General features: G+C 36.5%; 1 protein-coding gene across 1 annotated transcript; it reads left to right on the top strand.

Moving 5' to 3' along the window:
* The first annotated feature begins 2,147 nt into the window (after window positions 1-2,147).
* Window positions 2,148-22,739, top strand: LOC135074305 (protein amalgam-like). Its single transcript, XM_063968581.1, has 9 exons — window positions 2,148-2,192; window positions 2,372-2,576; window positions 4,831-4,989; window positions 13,987-14,115; window positions 16,444-16,581; window positions 17,399-17,548; window positions 19,254-19,349; window positions 21,224-21,328; window positions 22,687-22,739. Exons 1-9 carry the CDS (start codon window positions 2,148-2,150, stop codon window positions 22,704-22,706), a joined length of 1,047 nt encoding a protein of 348 aa, XP_063824651.1. The 3' UTR covers window positions 22,707-22,739.
* Window positions 22,740-24,878: the final 2,139 nt, after the last annotated feature.

Below are 24,878 nucleotides of genomic sequence, written 5' to 3'. Positions count from 1 at the left end.
AAATGTTGGAATTTCTTTAATCTAAACCATTTACTTTGATATCGTATGATTAAAACGTCATGATGAATTTCATTAAAGGTATTTTTGAAATCATTTCCTTAGCATAACTTGTAACCTATATTAAAATACCTAACAAATAAAATTAAATATATTTTAGTATTTTGTACCTATTACCAAAGATGGCTAAATTTCAGCTAACTAACCGATACTTTCATATTTTATTCAAATTAAGAAAAACAGCAGAAAATTGTATTGTATTCGAATCATATTAGCTGAATAGATATTCATTCAAAGTCAGTCATTGAAAGCTATTTATTTGGAACTTCAGCAATTAATAATTGCTTGCTCTATTTACCCTCAACAAAGGCAGTTGTTAATGGAAATTACTAACGAATTTGGTCGTGATGCATAGACTTATATAGGTTTTGCTACTAGATACGTTATTGATTTATTTATAATTTTAACATAACATTAGATTAAAATAATGAAACTTCAATCAATGAAAACGCCATGAAACAATTTTACTAACAATAGCTTTTGCTCGCGGCTTCGCCCGCGTTAATTATTGTCATCCATTATCCTACTAATATTATAAATGCGAAAGTTTGTGTGGATGTCTGGATGTTTGTTACTCTTTCACGTAAAAACTACTGAACGGATTTTGATGAAACTTTAAAGTATTATTGTTTATAACCCATAATAACATAATAGGCTATAATTTATGACGATCTGTGACAAACGAAATTTCACGAGAGTGAAGCCGCGTATTCTATATTCTATGTTCATCACCAGGGGTAATGTAGACATTTTAATGGTGAAAGGTTTTTTCAAATCGATCCAGTAGTGTCGGAGTCTATTTAAAACAAAGAAACAATCAAATCTTTCCTATTAATATTAGTGTAGATTGAAATAAATTGGGTCTCAGCCGCTACCAATCAAGCAAGGGATGATGAAATCTCAGTCTACATTATAATTTCTCGTTTCAAGAACTTGCTATCAATTTTGGACAAAGATATTGGCAATGACAGCTGCTCTTTATTTCAATTTGTGATTTCGAATGTTACTTATTAAAATGTGACATGTACGAAAAACAATTTTTGTTGCGATGACAAAAATTTTCCATTGCGTATTTTATTACTACAAACTTCAGGCCTTCACCCATGTAAACCTTAACCACGGATTTGCGCACATTCTACTTCCTACTAATATAATAAATGCGAAAGTAACTCTGTCTGTCTGTCTGTCTTTTTCACGCCTAAACCACTGAACCGATTTTGATGTTTGGCATAGAGATAATTTGAGTCCCGGGATAGGACATAAGATAGTTTTTATCCCGGTTTTTGAAACAGGGACGCGCGCGATAAAGTTTTTCTGTGACAGACAACATTCCAGGTGGGCGAAGCCGCGGGCGGAAAGCTTGTTCTTAATATTTTTTCTGAGTCATACCTAACTATAAATTGATTATGCTGATTTTATTGTTAATTTAAAACAATTTTTAATAATAATACGGATCGAAAAGTAATCTTTGATATGACTACGACTTCATTAGAAACGAAATCGCCCGCCTTCAGTCGATTTAGAGTAATTTACGTTTATCTAAAGCTGAGTGCTCGGTGTAGCCATCCCTTTGGACCGAATCTACATAAACCAAGTCTGAGTTATTACTTGGATCTGCCGTTACGTCACATGGACGTTCGTGGTCTGTGGTACGAATTGTCTTCGTACAATTTGCTTCTCTGGTTTGAGACGCTATTGTTTAGTTTTTTAGATGTAGCAGCAAAGGTGTTTAAAATGTTTAAGTAGAGACCCTACCTTTAAGGGTTCAGAAGCCGGTCATGGCCAAATAAATGAAGAATAAATGAGGACGTAACAGCAAGAGCTTTAAAATTGTTTATATAGATACCTTTTGGGTTTCAGCAACCGCTCATAGACAAAAATGAAGACTAAAATAATGACAAAAAACTTCAATATTTATCTATAGCTAGGTCTAATTGTGAAACAATGTTTTTATTTGCATTGAGATCGAATCTCTAACGGTTTATTAATTAAATCTTTAACCAGCTTTTGTCCGCGGCTTAGCTTGCGTTTCGTCCCCTAGAGTGAATTTTGGATAATCCTTTCTAAGCGGATAATATGCCTACGTCATAATGTGCCTCAGCGCAATTCGTTGGTACAGTCCTGTTGTTCCCCTGGTTGGTTCCAACAGGATTTTTTTTTAATTTTTTTTATGCATAACAAGGCAGGTATTTGACCACAATCGCACCTGATGTTAAGTGGGATGCAGTCTAGGATGGTACATATTTAAATCCTGCATCAATCCGTTCTGTGGTAACTGCCGTTTAAGATATCAATTTATATTTATTGTCACCAGGTGGCGTGGCTCCGCGTGGACACGCAAACCATCCTGACCATAGCAGGCCACGTGATCACCAAGAACCACCGCATCGCCGTCAGCCACGGCGACGGCGCGTGGACGCTGGCCCTGAAGGACGTGGGCCCGGCGGACGGCGGCCGCTACATGTGCCAGGTCAACACCGAGCCGATGATGAGCCAGACGCACCAGCTGCAGGTCGTCGGTCAGCAGATGTGGTTCATATTATAGCTTAGTTTAGATTAAGTGCTCCAAGCCCGTCAGTCATAGGACCAACCCTATTCTTCTCCTGAAGATCATAAGAGGCGACTAAGGGCAAAATGTGCAATCAGGCCTGCCCAAACTGTCTGGCCAGCGTGGGGAGTGTAGGCCAATTCACATGGCGACCAGACTTAAATGCATTGATCGCCATCGCTGCACACCGGCTGATCGCGTGTGATTGCGTTGGTTTTGCTGAACCTTTAGCGGTTCGTTAATAATAAGTAGGTAGGTAATGATTATACAAACCACCTTTGGGTCGCACGTTCCACAAATAAGTTTTCAAATATCAGTGCCACGTTCGACTAAAGATCCCGTTTAGTTCGCCATCCCTCAGCTGCACTCAAACCACACCGCCCAAAGTTTCGGTTCCGCAAGATTCTTAATGATATCCCGTACCTCGCCAAACCTCAGGCGTGACTGAGCAGAAACAATCCTAATGACACGAACACACTGCGGAGTTGCCACGTCACGCCGCTGCAGCTTCTTAACTGTTGCAAACTTTGGGTTGCTAAGCGTTTTGGAGCGGGAAATTTCACGTTACCAATTTTAAAACGTCTACGAGGCAACGCTTTGTACATTAGTGTCGAGTAGGGAGTAGGGGAGACCTAGGAGAGTTGTGACAATTTTTACTTTAGGGGCCATATCTCGCTCAAAAAACATTCCACAGCTATAAATCATATAAATTAGTGTAGCGTCGTTCCTTCTGTTTTCAAAACAATCACCAAAGTTAACTAAAGTATTAGGGTTTCTAAGAAAATCACCAAAATCTTAGACCACTCCCTCTGTCACAACTCTCCTAGCACCGAGGTAAGTTGTGACAGGTACCGAGGTGAGTTGTGACAGCATTGTATTTCATCTATTAGATATAAAAAATACCATAATACTCAATCAAATATGATTTTTTAGCAAAAAAGTACTTTAATCATCCTTTAGTACCTACCAGTTAAAACAAATAGTTATAGGATGTCGTTACACAGATTGAGCCACATTTCTCCAGCTTTCATTTTTCTCCCACGACCCTGGATTTTTTTTAATTATATTTTTTAGCTAATATTATAGTCACTTAATATCTATAGTATTTTCTTTCTTTTCTATAAAAATAAAATAGTCGCGGTGGTATAATCCATAGACGGAGCTTCGCCTTCTGGGTTTACTTGATAAGCCTCTTTCTTCTTAATATATCTTGACAAGTTTAGATTGTAAGAGGTCGCAGCATATCTTAAACTTTAACCCTTTAACCTAATCACTTCATAAGCTAGGTCCTAGATTTCGACTTTAGCAAGCAGTTCCTCTATATGGCTTTCATGTATAGTTATTAGGCATTCTGAATCAAAAAAGTAACTGTATGCAATTATACAAATTATGAACCTACTAACACACAAAAAAAAACATCTAAAAACATCATGGAAATGGCCCATCAGAAAAATTAAGTAAGCTAGGAGAGTTGTGACAGGCTGTCACAACTCTCCTAGGTATTTAAAATGACGACTTGGTTCGAATAATAATTTTTATTTTCTAAACACGATGCGCACACAAAAGATCAGTGCTACATTTTGAGACCTGAATAACCACGCAACTTGAGAAAAAATAACACAAAAGTGCACATATACTAAAACATAATATAAATTGAAATAAAATTTTGAAGAAAAACTTACTTTTCGCATTTTTTTGTACACAGACGTCATATTTACGTAACCGTGCCTCTAGCGCCTCCCGCAGGTACTTAGTCAAGAAGAGCGTCTTAAAAGCAACAAACAAGCGTTTTTACCAGCTTGCTAACTATATTAAGTAAGGAGAAATCGCCCTTGTCACAACTCACCTCTGTCACAACTCTCCTAGGTCTCCCCTATAGTGGAGTGTGAATTGCTGTTTTTGGTCCTATATTTTGGTGGATATTTTAAATCTTGGTATTTAGGACTGTAACATGTTACAAATAATTGATTTTCTTTTTTTTTGTAGTTGTTTTTATACTAATTCTGGAGCGGCAAAGTCTATATCTGCTATGTTTTTTGACATAGAAAATCATAAACAAGTACGCTTTCAAAAATAGTTCTTAGTACGAGTAGCAACGGAACTTATCAATCGAGTGTACAAAACGCATATGTTATAGGAGAATAATAATATGCATGTACCTAGAAATAATTATTTTCTAAACAGTCATAATCTAGAGAATGTAACAAGACATATCTTGCCAACAGTTCCACCAGACATAGACGACGACGCCAGCAGCAGTGAAATCCTTATCAAAGAGGGAGAGAACGCCGCGTTGCGATGCGTTGCGTCCGGCACTCCGCCGCCCACCGTCGCGTGGAGGAGAGAGGACTCCAGGCACTTCAAGATCGACAACCAGACGTTGGGTAAGAACATTTTGGATCTATTTAATCACATCTTTGAAAAAAAAAATTTTTCATTAAGAATACACAAAGATACGGTTAAAAAAATAAAGCAGACAGCTAAGTTTAAAACTTTTTAACGGCCCTTCTACACGTGATTTCATCTACTCACGTAGTCGTACTATACGAGCTAAGAATAGAAACGTAATGTAGTTTTGTAACTACACCCAAAACTTGCTTGCTACATACAATACTGTCAAAGTTTAATACCTGCCGTATTATGCATAGATAATATCAGCAGGTTGTTCACATCTAAATAGTATGAAAATAATCAAAAGATCATAAGAGATTATGGAAAAGTACATTCCTAGTTTTCTACTTCAGTAAAATAGTTTTATTTAAAAAACATGATTTGCATACAGCACGGTATACCGAAGCATCCATGTGTTACGATAATATGGGCGCACAAGCATGTTTCGGCAAATTATTCGCATGCAAATTAATTAACATTGTATTTCAACATAGCGCCTCAGCATAACTGATTTACCTACAAATGTATGCAGTCTTAGCGCAAAAACATTTATTACTTTAAAACTCTATTGTTAGCGAACAAAAGGAGAAGTTAACAGGTGTGCCGCATAGATAGTAGTCGACTAACTAACACTTATATCGTTTAAAGAGACCATGAAATCTTTGTCATTATTTAGTAAGTGCACTGCGCATTTTGTTTCAGTAATTATTTTAGGTAGGTAGGTTCGTAGGTATACCTACGGTGGATATTCGCGGTTAGATAGGTAATGTTAATTCTAGCTTGGTTACCAAAAGTCTTTATCAATAAGGCTGGGTGGCACGCCATCTTACTTTAACTGTGAAAAATGTAAAAAATCTGTCCAACTCCATACAAAAATCACCGGTTATCATCATCATAGTCTGGGTCTGCGGGTGTCTATGGGCGACGGTAATCACTTACCATCAGGTGATCCGTCTGCTCGTTTGCTCCCTGTCACAAAAAAAAGGTACTGTCAAAATAAGGTAGTGCAACTCAGCCTAAATGTGCAAAAAGATCTCAGTTGAGCACAATATAGATGTCAGGGTTGAAAATGTCGCAGTATTGCAGTTGACACTATTATAGAAGGGATGCCAAAATGCTCAGCACCTTTGTAGTAAAATTTCAAAGACCACTTTTACTTCCATTTTCATTGACAGATAAAATAAGTGCATAAATTCACTAGTTGTGGCATAGAAACAATATAAAACAAGCTTAGAATAAAACTGATTTAGCTTATTGATATTATTTTCCAACAAATTACATTAGATGAAATTTCTAAATCATGATGCTAGGATGTTATTTTTTGCAAAGTTTGAAAATTAGTTCTACTCGCAAGAAAAAAAGCCCGTTCCAATGTTCATATCAAACGAATTTCTCAGCTTTGATTAGTTTTCAGCGGAAAAGTCTATTAATATTAAAATAACTATGTAACGGTTCACAGAGAAAGACACGTTTACAAACATAGCATAAATTAAATTACATTGCACACTCAATTGCTTTAACTCAGTTACGCAAATTGAATAGTTTATTTTAACTTAAAGTTGGACCGAGCAAGCAGAGAATAAACAAAGCCAATCACAGAACTAATTCACTGTGTATCAATTAACAGTACCTATAGTTTTATCCGGGGCTCACAGTCTCCGTAAATAAAGCACTGCGAGGCAAAACTGTCACAGTGCCCCGCAGAGCGCGAGAACGGTGCAACAACAAACTGTAGCCAAACAATACCGAAACTTTTGTTGCCGTGGCTACAAATTGAATGTAAGCTCACTTATTTATAGAGTCCACTCGACGAAGTTTTTCAGCCGAAAACCGAGCCGAAACTGTTTTGTTTTGTTTGAATAAACACATTACATAGGTGCAGTCATTGCCCGTTGATAGAGTTGTTTTCAGTTAACATTTACGGCTAACTTTAATTCATTCAGTGTAATAAAATATCACTGTTTATCGTTTGAGACCCATATTTGTTGACAGTTAAGCACAGTTAACAGTATTTCTAAGATTGTAGGTAGTCAGCTCCATTTGGTAACATACTCGTAATTTCTATCTCAGTCCGGCTATTTAAGGCTACGTTTAATAGCGTTTTAAAAAAACTAAAATAATACGTTTCTTGGCCGAAACATGTCCCCAACACTAACCATTTGCATCATTTAAAGAATTTCCCGGCGATTGCAACGCTAAACGTTCGGAACTAACTAAATAATTAAACTGAGTTAAATAAATGCAGCAGCTTTAAACTAATCTCATTTAATTACTCATAAACCAGACTCGCGTTCCCCATTTAGTGTGTGATTATGCGACGCGTAATCACTTTTGAGTCGTGCACACAAGGTTTACTTTGCATTAGCGAATACAGCTCACGTTATAATGGTCACTAATACGCTGATATTTGCACCACAATACAGACATACGTTGGCAGCGATATCATAATAACTCTATGACATTTTCTGGAATAGCTGGTGTTTTACTACGGAGCTACGGCCCCATATGGTTTTAACGGCGCAACTAAATAACATCTACACTCGTATTGTTTTATGATGTTTTTATACAATATTTTTATGATTCTATGTAGGTACATAGTTTTTAGTATGTTAAATGAACTCGTAAATCTTCGGAGTGAAACTTATTTATTCAAACAAAAACTTTTGTACTAAAACGTGAGGTTATGAGATTTAAGCACAAAAATATATACCTACTCGTAAAGACGAACGTAGAAATACATACTTTCTTATGTCGAAATTTCTATTGCGCGTAGTTTTAATTTCACAAGTACACAATACATTATGTATTAAGTAAGTAAGACGAGAAGTTAGTGGTGGTGATGCTAATGGTGTTACGGCAGACATCTAAATTTAAATTGATCTTTATCTTAAAAAGAACCAAATGCAATGGAGTTAAGACTCTTTTAAACAAAAATATCAAGCTACAACTTTATAGTTTTATCTGCACCGTGCAGGCTCCCAATCCGAAAAACAATTTGCGCAATTCTCGGCGATCGCGGATTGCCGGCAAAGCGGACTGTTTAATGCGACTACACAACACTACGACACACGGTGGATCGAGCCCATACAAGGTGTTGGACATGGTGCTTTAAATGCAACTACTTAAAACAAGATTGATTTGCATATAAATTGAAAGATGAGACTTCATTCTATCAAATATCACTTATATCAAGTCATGATCTACTATCATAGTTATGTGGTGCGACCGTAAAGTGAACAAAGTCAAAATCATGGATTTTCTGACTTCTGTTTGTATTATCAATTTATCCAATTTCGTTCACTGGTTTTATGTTATTACTTATTAATGTATTATCTTATACCTTTATCTTAATCTGTGTGTTAAAATGAGTGCCTAAAAAACTTCTAGCTTGGCTATTTTGACGTATTTTTAAAAGGTATTTTTTTTAATGAAAACTGCGTGTTTTAGTTGACATCTTGGGCGATCTTTAACAAACCATGAATGAGAGATGATAGATGACAACGTGGGCGATATTATTACTCAGTTTTTAGACCCTTATTCATCCCTATTTTCGAGAAAATCACAAAAAACTAAATAAAAGCGCCTCATTTTTCCGCATAGCAAAATTAACTTAGGTAAAATTCGTTACACTAAAATAATGTCAGGTAAACCAAAGATGTTTATTTTGGTTTATGAGTTGTTTATCGTGTGCAATTCAGTAAAAATACTCATTAAAATGAAAAACCTCAAGTCAAATAGAGATTTGTATGCATTATTAAAAACCACGATGAAAGATCGCGCTAGTTCTTTAGCTAGGATACTAGAGCTGTTTTCGCATACACTCTCTTCAGATAAACAGAGGTAAGTACTAACGTAGTTAATACTTTATGAACATAAAGAAATACTATAAAACAGATATAGTAAAAAAATCATATTGTCATCATCTCAAAAGATTGTCGTTGAATTTAGTACATACCATACATACATTTTGTATGTATTTTTTTCTTCATTTATGATTGTGTTAGGTAGGTACTGAGTTACACATTTTATTTATCAGATAACTATAAAAATAAAACAATAATTTCATTGACATTGTTTGTCGCAAGAAGAAGTAGTGTCATTATAATGAGCACCAGTTTTTAGCTACAAACGTAGATTGGCTTAGGCAATCTGTTGATTGGAGTCAGTTTTGTAGTCCGCTAAGTCCCTATAAAATTGCATTAGTATGTATCTAACAGCTAACAGAATATAAAATCAAGCTCGACAAAATCGAACAAAGTGATTGTGTGCAATGAAAAATCAGGCGTTTGCAAAAACATTTCTTTCATAAGTTTAACACTTAATGAGAATAAATTTAGAGTATTGTTAGATTATGTATCTAACAGTTAACAGAATATGAAAACAAGCTCGACAAAATCGAACAAAGTGATTGTGTGCAATGAAAAATCAGGCGTTTACAAAAATATTTCTTTAATAATTTTAACACTTAATGAGAATAAATTTAGAGTATTGTTAGACTATGTTACTCTTTAAATATGGAAACAGACCAAAATGAGTGAGTATTTGCTTTTAATTGAACAATAAATACAAGTTTTTCATCACTATATTTTAAGATTTTTTTTCACTTATATTAATTGCCATCTAATAAGTAAAATCTATCACATTAGAAAGATAAACTTGTCAACCTTACACTGTAAAAATTTGAAGTTACTACGTTGACGCAATCTCATTTTATTTTAAAAACACTGAGTAAGGAAGCGATGTCCAACGCTTTGTATGGGCTCGATCCAGTGTGCGACACCTGCTAACGAGAACGCTTCCTGAGAATGAGAATTATCTTGATTGTAGATTCGTGCATTCTCTTGATTGTAGATGGCGGTTGTATTTTAATTTGGTAATATACACTGTGTATCGTATTGAATTTTAGTGTAGATAGATAGAATTTCGACCGACGATCTCGTAAAGGTCGCGGGAAGAGCCTGGATGCGGGCAGCGCAGGACCGTGCATTGTGGAAAACCTTGGCGGAGGCCTTTGTCCAGCAGTGGACGTCATTTGGCTGAAACGAACGAACGAACGAAGATAGAATTTAACATTAAGAATGAAAGTGAGTTTTTGAAGTTGTTTCAATTTCGAATGGAATTTAAAATTATTGTGTTAATGCAGCAATTGGTACCATAAGTTACGCTCATAACTGAATCAGTGCCTGGAGTATGGAAGCGGCACGGTACGGGTGACATTGACATAATTATTATGACGTGCCAGAGCATACAAATCTGAAGCAAATCTGACGTCTCGCTGACGTTTGACGTAACAACGTCCTCCCGTGCCGCTCCCATACCTCAGGTACTTTACTCAGTTAAGCGCTACACCTTATAGTAATGTAACTTTGGTGTAATTTACTTATAGCATTAATTAAGATTTTCTCGGAAATCCATATAATATACGGGTATGTATTTGAGATCGGATATTTATTCGTTAATTAATTATGATCAAAGATTAGATTAGACATTCTCTTGCTCAATTAATAACCCTAACTTGAGCGTTCCTTCATTTAAGACTTCATCTTCACATAAGTACTGTATTACGACATTACGAGTAGGCCATAGAGAGTGAAAGAGGTCAAAATGTGGACTAATTGAAATAATTTTATTGGAACAGAAAAACATCAGTAGGTATAGGACAAAGAAATGATAGGTAACAACACTGTGCCAACAGGCCCCCTGCTCAGCATTTATCGTGATATGCTCAAATTTCTTGACATGCCTGTTTATAGAATAAAATAGCTAGTTTATATTAAAATTGTAGCAAAGAGAAACTGAATATTCAATTTATTTCCAACCTGACTTACAACTACGAAGTCTCATTACGGCAAAACAAATGCACACTCCATATTAAAATATGTTTATTTGGCACAGAATTCATGTGCATGTTAAAGCGTTGACAACCGAAAGTTGCCGACAGCTCGCAACTTTGCTCGGTTTCGTTTTGTTTGGCCTACATGAGCTTACAGTTTCAAATAAATAATTATTTATTCCTACAGTGGGATATAATGAAATAACTTCTATAACGAAAATCATGAAAATATTACACTTATCTTTGTATTTTTGGGAGTTTGTAACTCATTAGCGAAAAGTTGGGAGAAGTGTGTTCTTTTTGTGGAAATGAAAAAAATAATTTTGCATTAATACATAAATATTATTACTAGTGACTGCGACTGCATTAATGGGAAAACTTGACTGAAAAGTTTTACACGTTTCAAAATTTTACTCTACATTGAAGGGTAGAACATTTATCACGAGGAGAGGGATGTTATATTTTTGTCATTTGTGCTGTAATACAAAAAAGTAGTTGAAATAAAAAATATGCTGAAGAACTGTCTTGCATCGATCGTTCGTTCGTTTCAGCCGACAGACGTCCACTGCTAGACAAAGGCCTCCCCCAAGGATTTTCACAAAGATCGGTCCTGCGCCGCTCGCATCCAGGCACCTCCCGCGACCTTCACCAGATCGTCGGTCCACCTAGTGGGAGGCCTGCCTACGCTACGTCTTCCGGCTCGTGGTCGTTACTCATGAACTTTCCTGCCCCAGCAGCCATCATCTCTACGAGCTATTATAAAAAATATATTGAAAATAAAAATACTGCCACTTGAATTGTAATATTGTTCCTTGATCTATTTCACAATGACCATCACATCCTCAGCACATCATACAGAATGAATCCTAAATCTTTTCAGCAGAACAATAAATTATCCTAAATGATCTCTCCCAACCGACCGTGCCGCGGCCGAAACCGATTAATTTGATCAATTAACCGTTCGATTAAGTGATATCGGCTACTTGCGTCGAATTACTTTCGCCGGGCCAATTGTGCCTGCGGGACGGACGTAATGTAGGTAACCACATGAAAGGTTATTGAGTTTCACGGTATTTTACGAACCGAATTTTCGGTGGAATCTAAACAACTCTGGGTGATAAATGTCTGAATCTTCTTCGTCAATATAATGATTGTTTAATAGACTTAAATCCACAAGGTAGTTAGATATTCAGTGCGAGAAAACACGTTAAATGTAGAGTAAACATTATTATATTTGTGCAATTTAATAGAAAATGCTTTGCTTGCAGTATTTTACCAAAATCTAGCTTGCTTTACCCTTTTCAAAGTTATAAAAATGAAGAAAATCCTTAGAGTCCGTCCTTATTAAAACAAAAATAGAAAATGTTTGGTTACCATAGCAGGAGCCAAATAATAAGCTTATCACCGTTAATAGTAACTTAAGATCCTCGTGGAGACAAAAAGGAGTAATTATAGATATGGATCTATTTATGACTGTTCTTTTTATTTATTATTATGACTAGATCCGTTCCGGCATCGTATGGATGTGTCGTCCGGTTCCGTTTACTGTCGAAGACATTAAACATTTGCTTAGGACTTACTAAATACATTGTCTTTATTCAAGTCAATAAATCAATTACCTCGTAGGTACTCAAAGCACATATTTTTTTTGTATTGTATTGTGTATTGTATCTTAGTAATTATAAAACTAGCGGCCGCCCGCGACTTCGTACGCTTGGATCCCATTTTACCCCCTTAGGGGTTGAATTTTGTTAAATCCCGTCTTAGTGAGCACCTACGTTCTAAAAGGAACCCCCATGCAAAATGTGAGACTCCTACCACTTGCAGTTTCTGATATTTCGTAATGAGTGAGTTAGTCAGTCAGTCAATCAGTCAGCGACCTTTCGCTTTTATAGATAAGTATAAATTTTAAACTTCCGGGTTCCAACTAAAACAGAAACACGGGTCTCAATGTGACATTTTTACATGAATTACCTACCTATGAGTATCTTAACTAACTACCAAATTATAATTTCTTGACTAATCTAGATGAACACATCCAAAATCTGTAAAGTATTTTAGGCGTTGTAGCCTTTATGATTTTAAATTCAATACCTGGTCACCCTACCGGGAGCCAGGAATCGATTGGCTCATCCGGGCTTATAGCAACGCAATACCCGTCATTAGGGTTCCTCACAAAAACGGAACAAAGAAATACCATCCCGGATCCGTATTGGGAACGAGATCCACTCGTTAGTAATCATTAGAGCTTTTATGTGTTTCTGATTCCATTGCAATTTTATTTTTATCGGTTTTTAAAAATTAAAACGTCGTTAAAATGAAATTGCTTCGGATATTATAATATTGTCTGCAAGATTAGTGAGATCCGAGCGTTTTTCAAGGCGAGAGTGAATAGGCACTTACAGGGCAGATATGTACCATCCTAGACTGCATCCCACTTAACATCAGGTGCGATTGTGGTTATTGACTGCATAAAAAATGGGTATATTTCCGTATAAGTACGAATATCCAAGAAAATAAATTCCTTGGAATACCACCGAAATATTTTAACGTTACTCGGGTGTTTTTCCGGTGAATTATCTCTCCATTCAAGTGATTTTTTCGTGAACCATGTGTTTCCATAAAACAATCTCCCAGTAGAAGCAACATTAACTTGATTATCCAGTAGGGAGAAGACACGTAACGTGACATTATACACAAAAAAACAATAAAGTACATAATATTATGAATTATTTTCATACTAATATTGTTTTATAACATTTATTGAGTTTCATGACAGTCAGTTCTAAATGGTGTTTGAATTAAATGTTTGTTTGATTCGAACCGCCTCTGTGGTCTAGTGTTAAGAGCTCCTGTTTCAGACTCAGATATCCCGGGTTCAATTCCCAGTGGAGATAAAAGTTTTTGCTTGGTTTGGTTGGTGATAGAGCTTGTTTGAAGTCCTCCTGGCTAACAACCACCATCTCACCTAAGCCCATCACCGTAACAACAATGTTAACAGTATTATTGTGTTCCTCTGTGTTTGAGGATTCTAGGTGAATTTCATTTCCACCATCGGCCTGATCATCTCTTCGCATCAGATGAGATGCAAGCCAAGAACTTTCTCGTTAAAAATTAAATGTTCGTCCATAACTATAGGTGTCCCTTATTGTTGCAGTATCAAAATGGACTGGCGACTGGTTGAACCTGACCGGGGTGGAGCGAGCGGCGTCGGGCGCTTATCTATGTATAGCTACGAACGGCGTCCCTCCCTCAGTGAGCAAGAGGATCCAGATCAATATTATGTGTAAGTTTTATTGACACACTAATAGTTAATTTTTGTGGAGTAGAGTTTTCTGTGTTTCATACAGCCAGAAAAAACACTGAATGTACTACACATTGCGCATGAATGTTTTGCGATCCATTATTCAAAATGGTATTCTGGTAGAGAGAAATATGTCTTTCTCGTCACAAATATTAGTGGCTTAGTGGGTAGGTATTTCTTCAAGGACAAAATATCAGAGTATCCTTTGTAGAGAATATTAATAAAATAGATCATAAGCCCTAGCAGGTAGCATTTAAGTAAACAATAAAGCCGCTGTCAAGAAAAGGAGAATTTACTTTGGAACTTTAATCAAACACAAATCAGTTAGCAACAATAAAAGGATAGCCAACACTCGGATCTTAAGCGAATATCTGTTTCCTTAGCAAACATTTACCTCTTGAGGCATACCTACGGAGAGCACTCTAATGGGTATGGACTATGGACGGAACAAGGACACTCCATTGTGGACCTTACTGCTTTGATTTACAATCTAACGGATCGCAAGATTAATCTGATGCAAGAGCGCTCTACCTCGCTAGTAACCGCTTTTAGCTAACTAGTTACTTCTTTAAGGCAAGTTTACACCAAGTGGCGAGTGCTGCTTGTTTTTTTTTATTGTACCGGACTTTGATACGGTTACTGAGTCAGGAAGAGTATTTTTTATTTATTTTAGCTAAAAGCTTGTTTTTTTATAGAGCAGCTAAAAGGTAATTGCAACTTTTTGAATCTCATATTAAAATTTAGCCTAAGTAGGTAAAACGAGGTGCATAATATTGACTTTAGCTAGCCAAGGTCGCTCTAATTACGTGTCTTGTTGTGGTGTTTTTATTTATAAAAAATGCTAAAAAAATATCTGATAGTTTCTTCAGTAACTGTTTCTCAGTACCAGCTAATAATAATGTTTTCCAGAAACCGTAGTAGGGCAAGGACAGATAAGCATAGAGTAAATAATATTAAATTGGTAAGCCACTGTAAGCCAGCAATGAGAGACACTGTGAAGCTGCCCTCAGCCTTAAGTGCTGTTTGATCAGTTAATTAGACGACCCTGGCGATGTATTTCTGTTAAATCTTAACTAACTATTAATTGGACATTAAGCTGGCATTTCAAACATTATATTAATTTTGTACTTAATTGTTTTATCTTAGTTTAATTATATTTCAAGAATTAGTATTAAACATTTCGTTTGTTACTCATAATTTATTAAAAAAGAAAATTAAATGTACTTGTATTCGCACCTATTAAAGAAATTCAGAGCAAACTAAATTGTCCATCATTCTCGTAAGTCATGTACTTACTGTTTCAGCCAATAACTTGGAAATTACTGCATCTGATATTATTGTTGTGGAAGAATCTAATCACGTACTAACGAGAACATTATAGGGTTTCCGTTTGATGGGGCGGCTTATTATATGTAGTGACTTATAATTGAACTGCTAATATGATACTACTGCCAAGATCGTTAATTAGATAGTTCTAACTACTCGAACTATAAAACTATAACCCTGAATGGTTAAAGATTTTGTTGTTAAATATAATTTATTTCTCAAAAAGATTTGCAACAATTAATAATTTACAATGCAATCATAAACATTAATTTATTTGCCTTAATAATAAACATAACAAAAATTTTGATAGTGACTCTTTTACGTGTTAATAATTACGTGTTAGAGAAGAACGTTTCCCGAAGATGTCTTAAAAGAGGACTAAGGAACAATATGCGAATACAGGCCTCATCAACCAGTCTAGCCAGGTAGTGTCGGTGAAATCGTCCTTGACTCTGGTAAATTAGAGAGGGTCGTTCTCCTGCAGTAGCTAAATGACATGATGACGATGATGACCAAAAGAATCATCATTTCAGCCACAGGACGTCCACTGCTGAACATAGGCCTCCCCCAATGACTTCCACATCGCACGGTTGGTAGCGGCCTGCATCCAGCGCCTTCCCGCTACCTTTATCAGGTCGTCGGTCCACCTTGTGGGTGGACGTCCCACGCTGCGTTTTCCGGTACGTGGCCTCCATTCCAGAACCTTGCTGCCCCATCGGCCGTCAGTTCTGCGTACTATGTGCCCAGCCCACTGCCACTTCAGCTTGCTGATCAGCTTGCTCGGACAAACGATCCAGCTAGGTAGGTCCAATTTCGAGAAGGAGGTCAATCGTCGAATCCAACTCGGCTGGGCAGCGTTCGGGAAACTACGCAACATCTTTTCGTCCAAAATACCCCAGTGCCTGAAGCTGATTATTCTTATCGTTTATGTATTGATTTTGCTCAATAATGGACAATTTATAATTTATAATTCTTCTTGTCCAGTCGAGCCATCAGTCTGGGCGGGTCGAGTGGCCATCAGGGCCCCGGCAGGCGGCGCTGTGACCCTCCAGTGTACGGTGGAGGCCTACCCCGTCCCGCAAGTGTACTGGACTTTGAATGGAGAGCAAAGGCTGGTTAATGGTAAGTATTAAACTTTTTTACTCACTATTAAATCTCTTAGGCTGGGTAGCACCATCTTACTTTAACTTTGACAAACGTCATAAATCTGTCAAACTCCTTACAAAAACCACCGGTTTTCGTTAAGTTACGGGCAAAGTTAGGTGGTGCAACTCAGCCTTACACTTTTCACTTCATCGCAGATCGCATTCGTACTACTTTGCGAATGTAATTTGAATCATCAGCAGATAATCCATGAAATCTAAAAGAAGATTCAATTGAAGAACCGTTAAAGATTTTTTAAGTTGCAAAAACTCGATTCCCTTTTGTAAAGTAGTAAAGAATCTCTTTGAACTCTCATTAAAATAAAAGATAAAACCTTTTACTTAAAAAGGTTCTGCTTACCTTATACCCGTATTTAGTGAGACTATGTTTTAAAGATCTTGTTTCGTGCTCGTGATTTGGGATCGACTAAACGTACTTCACCGTATATTGTTACACCGTGTTTCTTTCTAACGATTTTTCGTTCCTAAAAGCCCGTATTACATTCACAAACATTACTATGAGGTCTCACAGTGCGCGTGAACGCACAGGGTCAAACACAAACCAATCACAGAGCTTTAATCAACGCTGTGCGTTCGATTTGCTGCTTCACAAAAACAGCATCGTTTGTGAATACGGGTGTCAATCTTCCTGTTAGGTTGATTAGTTTTCGTAGAAGTTGTAACTTATAGTTTGTGACGTGTAATAGCATAAAATAATGCTTTCGAAAGGGCTCACACTACGAGTACATACAAAGATTTAGTTTATTCGGGTACATAATCAAGGTTTCAATCCTCAGGTACAAAACACAAACTCAGCATGTCGAGTCGAGGGTACCGGCACACTGTGAACATGCTGGTGTCAGACATGAGCCGCGAAGACGCTGGAGCCTACCGCTGCCACGCCGAGAACACTTTAGGGCGCGCGCACGCAGAGCTGTTCTTACACAGTGAGTTACATTCAAACAGTATCTTTAAGTCCAAATTAATCTACTACTAATTTTAATTAAGTAACTCTGTCTGTCTGTCTTTCACGCCTAAACCGCTGAACCGATTTTGATGAAATTTGGCATAGAGATAGTTAGAGTCCCGGAAAAGGACATAAAATAGTTTTTATCTCGGTTATTGAAACAGGGACGCGCGCGATAAAGTTTTTCTACGACGGACAAAATTTTATTTCACGCAGGCGAAGCCGTTTTATTCTCGATCTCTGAGAAGTCAGCCCTTAATTAGAAGTTCTACTATGTTCATCATATTAATTTCATTGCGGGTGCAGTAACTGTCCCACGGGACAAACTTGCCCTTCATTATACTGTGTTCAGTGGTTGGGTTTTTATTGGCGGCCAAGTTGTAGATCCTAGCTACACAGGAGTTGCAGCGGTGGGAACTAGAGGTGGGAATGGTCCCGTTATATTCTCTTCACTCTCCTACCTTTTGTATCTTCATGACCCGTTTACACTTCAGTATAAATTTACAATCAAGGCTAGACTGAAGCTCACGGGTTTATAAATTTTCCAATGTTAACTTAGTTGAAAATTCAAATACAGGTTTTGTTTTTTTTTTTTTTTTTAAATACAGATTTAAATCTACTATTTACCTAGTTTATTGTGCATTAAGCGATATTTCATAATATGGGCTTAAATGTCTCGAGTGAATAGGTTAAAAAGGGTTCTAAGGCTAATTCTGTCAGATTAATCTATGCTCTATCTAGACTATCCGAAATTCCCGGGAGTTCTAAACCCAATTATACGTGTGATCATACATTCGTTATAATATAACGAATGTATGATCACACGTAGGTATATGCTTTTTTTATTTAGAGTTTCGAAGTAGTGCCTAGTTCGGAATAAAATGAATTCGCGCCACGAGATGACCGTCTGTAGTACTCGTATTAGACCACAAGAACTAACAAGGATAAGTTCGATCAATTAAGTCGACGAAGTCTCAAATTAGTAAGTTCCTACCGCAACAGATAGGGACAAGTTCTCTACTTACAAAGCGACCCCACTTTTTAGTTGGCTATTTTCTCGAGTATTCGAAAACAAGCTCATTAAAAGAAACCGCAGAATACTTTTATCAAATTAAATATTTATAAGAACCCAGTCGAGTGGGACCGAAAGTTCTCATTCAATTTGGTATGTTTTCTCTCATTAAAGTCTGGCTCGAGTAGTTTTGGAGTAATTCTCCACGGAATAGGTGTTTTAAGTGTTCTTTTATTCTTCCAATTTCGTGTGTAATTGCGAACGTTCCAGAAAACATGCTGAACTGAGAACGAAAAATAATTTATTTTCTTAGAACAGATCTTGTTAGTATATGGATTTTCATGCAGTCACAGTATATTAGGTACCTAATGGTACTTGTGTTATGCTTGAAAATAAATACTTCATATTTACTTATACTGTAACTGCAGTTGTGGAGGAAAACATGTAAAACTCATGTTTTCTTTAGACGCGACGAAAGATTCCGAGAAAAAACTAGACAGTTTTTGCACAACAAAATCACTACCAGAGTTATGAAATTAAAATATTTCTTATTCAATTAGTTATAATCTGAACTTATTCATGATCTAGCTGTAAAAAATATAGAAAGTCTATAGGTACTCAAAAAGGTTTTATTTACCAAAAAAAACCATTTTAACCTAATTTTATTTCGCAGTGCTAACGACAACGACCACTACGACTACAACGACGACTACAACAACCACCACTACGACGACTACCACGCCGCCACCGACCACCACACTGTCGCCATGTGAGTTACAACAAATTATTATGGTTTTGTTGCAAAATAGAACGTATTGCCACTACATAAGATACCATAGAGTCATCAAGGTATACTCTACTATTTTGTCCAATGACCCCAAGCTACCCATCCTTATCGCTCGGGCGTAATTATATTGCTGTCGCGACTGTGCGACAGGCGCCCGCAACGATAAGGATGGGTAGCTTGGGGTCATTGGACAAAATTCTACGTGCTCGCAGACCAGGCTTTAGTAGAGTATACCTTGATGACTCTATGGTATCAGATACGGAAGACTATACTATACGGTACTATATGGCATCTTAAGGACAAAGCACACTCGTCAACCCAGAAACGGATCGTAACCGTCTCAACTCGAGGCGGTCAGTATTCTTTGTATGAAACTCCGCACTGCAACCCACGTCGCACACGTCTCAACCGAATCGTAACGTAAACGCCTCGTCTCGCTGTTGACAAGGCGGCGAAAGGCGATACGATGATTCCCTTTTCGGGTTGATAAATATGCCGTTATTCGTAATCTGCACTGCATAAAATATTTACACGGTACTAAGCTTTATGTATTTTCTATCGTATAGGTTTTTGAAAACTCTGTGTTCGTAATATAAAGGTGACTAAAAAATAAATAAAATAAATACAGATAACCTAAGACGTCTTAAAGCAAGTTTAAGTGTGGATGACGTGTGTTAGTAATAATACACACACCATAATAATGTTACATTGCTATGACGTGTTTTTCGTCGCTTTACTTGCGCCTCGTAATTGAAAATTAATTTCTAGGTAGGCTAACCGCCTATTTTTAGCGGTATTCCAGTCTATTTTTACGCACTTTGTTAGGCTTACGGACGGCAATTTCCTTTTCAAATACACCAATTTTGTAAAAGCTGAACCTATAATAGAAATATAAACTCTTTATTGAATTTTATTGCGAAATAAGTTTTAACTTTGTCCCATCTATACTAATATTATAAAGAGGAAAGATTTGTACCTATTTTTGTACGTTTGTATGTTTGTAATGAATAACAACCACTGAACGGATTTTGATGAAACTTTACAGTATTATTGTTCATAATCCAGAATAACATATAGGCTATAATTTATGACGATCTGTGACAAACGAAATTTCACGCGTGCGAAGCCGCGGGCGGAAAGCTAGTTTTTTATAAAGTGTTTAACTACTTAACAAATTCTTGGAATAAATTGTTTAAAATTTTAGTTTTCTAATTTTATTAAAAAACGAGTATCTACTAATTGAATGAAATTAAAATATCTGAGTACTTACGAGAACCGTTTAGTGAAATTAAATCGGATGGGAATGCAGACTCAAGAGTATGTTTTCAATTTGAGTTCGTGTTATTTATTATGTACGTGTTTACTGCTTCACTGAAACCTCTTGGAGATAAAACGATTCATAAACGTCTAGGGGTCGTCAAAATGACCTTATCTATTTTTGTTTTTATTGTTTATTAGATTTGAATAATGAAGTAATCTAAAAACGGCGCAATTATTGAGATCTCTCACAATATTGCTTGAAGCTCGAAGCGGAGTAACTCAAGTACGTACGTGCTCATTACTATAAGCGATAAAAAAGAAATTGACGACTTTCACTACAATATGATAATGGTATACGTATGTCTAATTATGATCGAGACAAAGGACTAGATGTGCATATTAATCAATCAGAGAGTCTGTTTTCACAAGTTCTATAGATATCATACCTTAAATATTGACCATAAACGTAAACTACAAGCAAAAATAGGTCGATCTCCCGTTTGATTCAGAGTTGGTATAATTAAGCTGTATTACGAATATAAGGCAACAATATCTTGAAAGTTCTCAGATATTTATTTTATTTTTGTTTTGCTTAGTTGACAGCGACAGTCACTTGGAGCAGCTCCACCGAGGAGTGCTCCAAGATCCGGACCTGGATAACCCGTACATCGTGCTAAGCCAGCACCAAATGCAGAATCTTGGTAAGTATGGTAAGTGCTCTAACAAAAGCTGCAACATAAAGCTGTTGAGAATCGCATCAAGATCTTAGCGATTATAAAATAAACTTGTATTAAAATAAGGTCCAAATTAGATGTTATTTCTTTCTTTTATGTTATTTCAAAACCCTGCAAAGTTTCCCAGAAATGTGCAATGAAATATAAAATATTTTACTCTTTTTTCATATCAGCAGACGCTTAGCGTAGCTGCGGACAGATTTTATAGAAACACTTTTCCTGGAATTCCAATAGAAAAAGTATCAGGTGGTACTTCTAGAAACTGAGTTGTGTAAAATGCAGAATATACAGGGTGTTTCTTGTAAGGTGTCAAGCCGAAGGCAGGTGATAGGTGAGGGCTAGACCTATCGATTTCACCCCCATGTATGTTCTACGATTTTTCGTAGTTTAGAAGTTATCGTTAATTTTGTGATTTTTTCAAATTTTATGACCTAGTAGGCTTTAAATTTTTTTATCTTTTTTTTGCTTTGACTTGTCTCAGATTTCTTTTTTTGACAGATTCCCTATTAATTGCAGATGTTTGAAAAAAATAATCACCCCAATCAATTTTTGCTAGAAACATAAAAAATATGCTTTTAGCAGAACATTCTAAAATTTTCAACTTAAAAGTTTGAAAAAAAAAAACTCAGTAATAGACATAAGGATTTTGTTACCATTTAAATCCTAGAACATCTAAGCGGGCTCGTTGTTGCGAATTTTTCGAATTATAACAATTACAAATTATTATGTTGTGAAAACTCTATTTAAATGTTTTCTCATGATTAGCAAATAATTAAACTGTATATTCGAATCAACTTTAATATAGGCAAGATATCCTTCCTCTTCTGTGCATCTAGTGGGGGGCCACAAGGTGGACAGATGACCGTTTAAAGGTTGTAGGAAGGCGCTACCAACAGGCCAATCTAGAAATAATTGTAAGAGGCCTATGTACGCCAGAGGACGACTACAAGGTTCGAGACTATATTGATGACAAGGATGCGTGGCCAGTTCAGACTGCACATATTTGATGTGCTTAAATTTGGTTATTCTTACCGTTAGATAAATTACTTAGTGGTGACTGAGTTTGTTCCGGCGTTTCTTCTCGGCACTTGCCATATGTTTGTCTCGAAGCGCTGGTAGGGCCCAAAATATAAGGAGACATGTAAAGTTCCCCATAAGGTCCACCTTTTCTTTTTTATTTTTTACTACATTTTGACGTTCATTAAGTGCCACTTGTGGTCTAAACTGAATAAATATTATTGATTTTGATTTTTGATTTTGACGTCCTGTGACTGGTGATGAAATGATGATGATGAACTATTGCAATCTGTCTTTCTGTGGTACAGAAATGGTGACAACAATGTGACCCGACGCCGGGCGCGGCCACTGGTCGGAAGGCTGGCCGCCCCTGCACGGCGCCGCGCCCGCCGCGCCGCCCGCCTGGTGCGTCTGGGCGGCGCTGCTGCTGTACCGCGCGTGATAGTGCTCGGACAAGGATTGCAAACAAGGTTGTTCTAGTTTATGAAGGTTGTATATAAAATGGTGGTACCTACATCGAAGTGGTGTTATGCACATAATTTGAATCTCGGTAATATTTTTTTGTAACACGTTCTTTTTTGTCTTAATTCGTCCCTCGCATGACTATCTGATCTTATCTCAGTTTTGCCACTTTCTCAAAACCACGGGTTTTCAGTTAGGTCATTTCGAATTTAGTTTCTGTTTATACTTTACGGTCCTCGTGGGAAAATTAGGTACATACAGATACGTGAGTTAGAGAAAATCGTAGACAATGGAAGCAGGAAAAAATTTGTAGTCCTAACGGACTTTGTCCTATCGGATCCTAACGGATTTGATAACTCAAGTCCGTTAGGAAATCGCCAAAAGACTGAGATAGGATAGTTAGTCATGCAAGGGACGAATTATTCAGATAGTCCATTAATTAAAGTAGACTTTAGACACATTTTAATGTTCCTTTAGGCTTTGTTTTTTGATGTTTTTTTTTTGTAACCAGCAATATGACAGTAAAAGTAAGAAACATACTTTAACGCCAGAAAATTAGTTTCTTTTTCATGTAAGCGCGATTTTTAATTAAATTTATTATGATCAAGTATGATTTCATAAATATTTAGGATATAATTATGTAAATATTCTCTTGCGTCCAATTTCCGCAATGTTTTTCAGTCACAACAATATAGAGCTGTATGTAGCATTGCGTTATAGGGTTCTGTTTTCATTTCACAAATGAAATATTAATATTCAATAAGTTATTAATTTTATAGTGCGATGTTTTTTTAAAAGGACTGCTACTAATTACAGTTTTGTATCATTTATTGTATATACTTTAGACGTACATATTTACTATTCTAGTATAATGTAAGGTCTGCTGTAAATAATTTTGCACGAAGCTAGCCATATCAAAATATAGGACACTGGCAATGTGTGTAAAAACTAATTTAAAATAATTAATTGTTAGATATGTACTCTTTCACCCCCAATTTGTGTGAAGTGACCCTTGAACTGACTGATTGGTGTTGAAGTGTGAATAAGAAGTTTCTTTTTTGTTTATAGCTCTAAGGCTGGGTTGCACCATCTTACTTCAACTATAACAAACGTCAAAGCCTGTCCAACTCCATACAGAAATCACTGGTTATGGCCTAGTTACCATTAAAGTAAAATGACGAAACTCAGCCTAAAAGGTTTCATTTCAAGAGTGATCCAGTGAACTAACGTTAAGGACTAGTGCTATTGTAAATTCTAACTCTCTCTCAAATCTATAGGATACGGTACTACACTCGGTTGTTATTCGTCACAGTTAACCATTACTTTGTCCCAGACAATATGATTATTGTTACATGTAAATGAAACCAAAATTATAAATTGTATCGAATGTTCCGTTGTGAAAAATAAACATTTGAAATTATATTTAGACTTTTTATTTTGAAACACATAATACCTAATACAAGGACTAAAATTCTATTATTTTATGATATTTTTTCTTAATTTACTTTAACGTCTTGTTAACTTTAACAAGGGAAACATTATGAGTAAAATTCTAATATGCCTAATGTTAAAGAATTTATAAAGAGATAAAAGACGGCTACAAAGTATCGTCCTACAGTAGACTTGACATAAAAACTAAAATAGCTACATAACGACGAGTTGAATTTTATACGTAGACAAAAACACACAACAATTCTAGGTTCAAAATAATTCATGATTAATTTCAAATTCATGCGCCAACAAAAAAGCCGTAAAATCAAATATACCTTTCCCCACAACCCAACGGCGTTAACTCAAACTTTGCGACCTACTATTAACCCTCTGAAATGGCCCTCAAAATTAATAGGGACCATCATAAATTAGGAAATACAGGTACTTACGTGCATTAAGGGGTCTAAAGTGTCCAAGCGGCGTATAAACGCGAATGGCACCTTTTTAAACCCTTTTTAAGGCCGTTTGCCACGTGCGGGCGGGGACATTAAATCTTTGACGGCAGTGGAGGGTTGAGCCTTTAACTGTATCTTGTTACGTGGTAATG

The sequence above is a fragment of the Ostrinia nubilalis genome, chromosome 8, assembly GCF_963855985.1.
Source record: "Ostrinia nubilalis chromosome 8, ilOstNubi1.1, whole genome shotgun sequence".
In the NCBI taxonomy this organism is placed as follows: Eukaryota; Metazoa; Arthropoda; class Insecta; order Lepidoptera; family Crambidae; genus Ostrinia; species Ostrinia nubilalis.
Note: the sequence above shows the minus strand (reverse complement) of the source record. Positions and strands in the feature narration are given on the sequence as shown.

Coding starts and splice junctions, on each gene's coding strand:
- LOC135074305 (XM_063968581.1), top strand. CDS start 2,148: ATGTGCCTCAGCGCAATTCGTTGGTACAGTCCTGTTGTTCCCCTG. Junction 2,577..4,830: donor GCACCAGCTGCAGGTCGTCG/GTCAGCAGATGT, acceptor TCTTGCCAACAG/TTCCACCAGACATAGACGAC. Junction 17,549..19,253: donor CGCAGAGCTGTTCTTACACA/GTGAGTTACATT, acceptor TTTATTTCGCAG/TGCTAACGACAACGACCACT.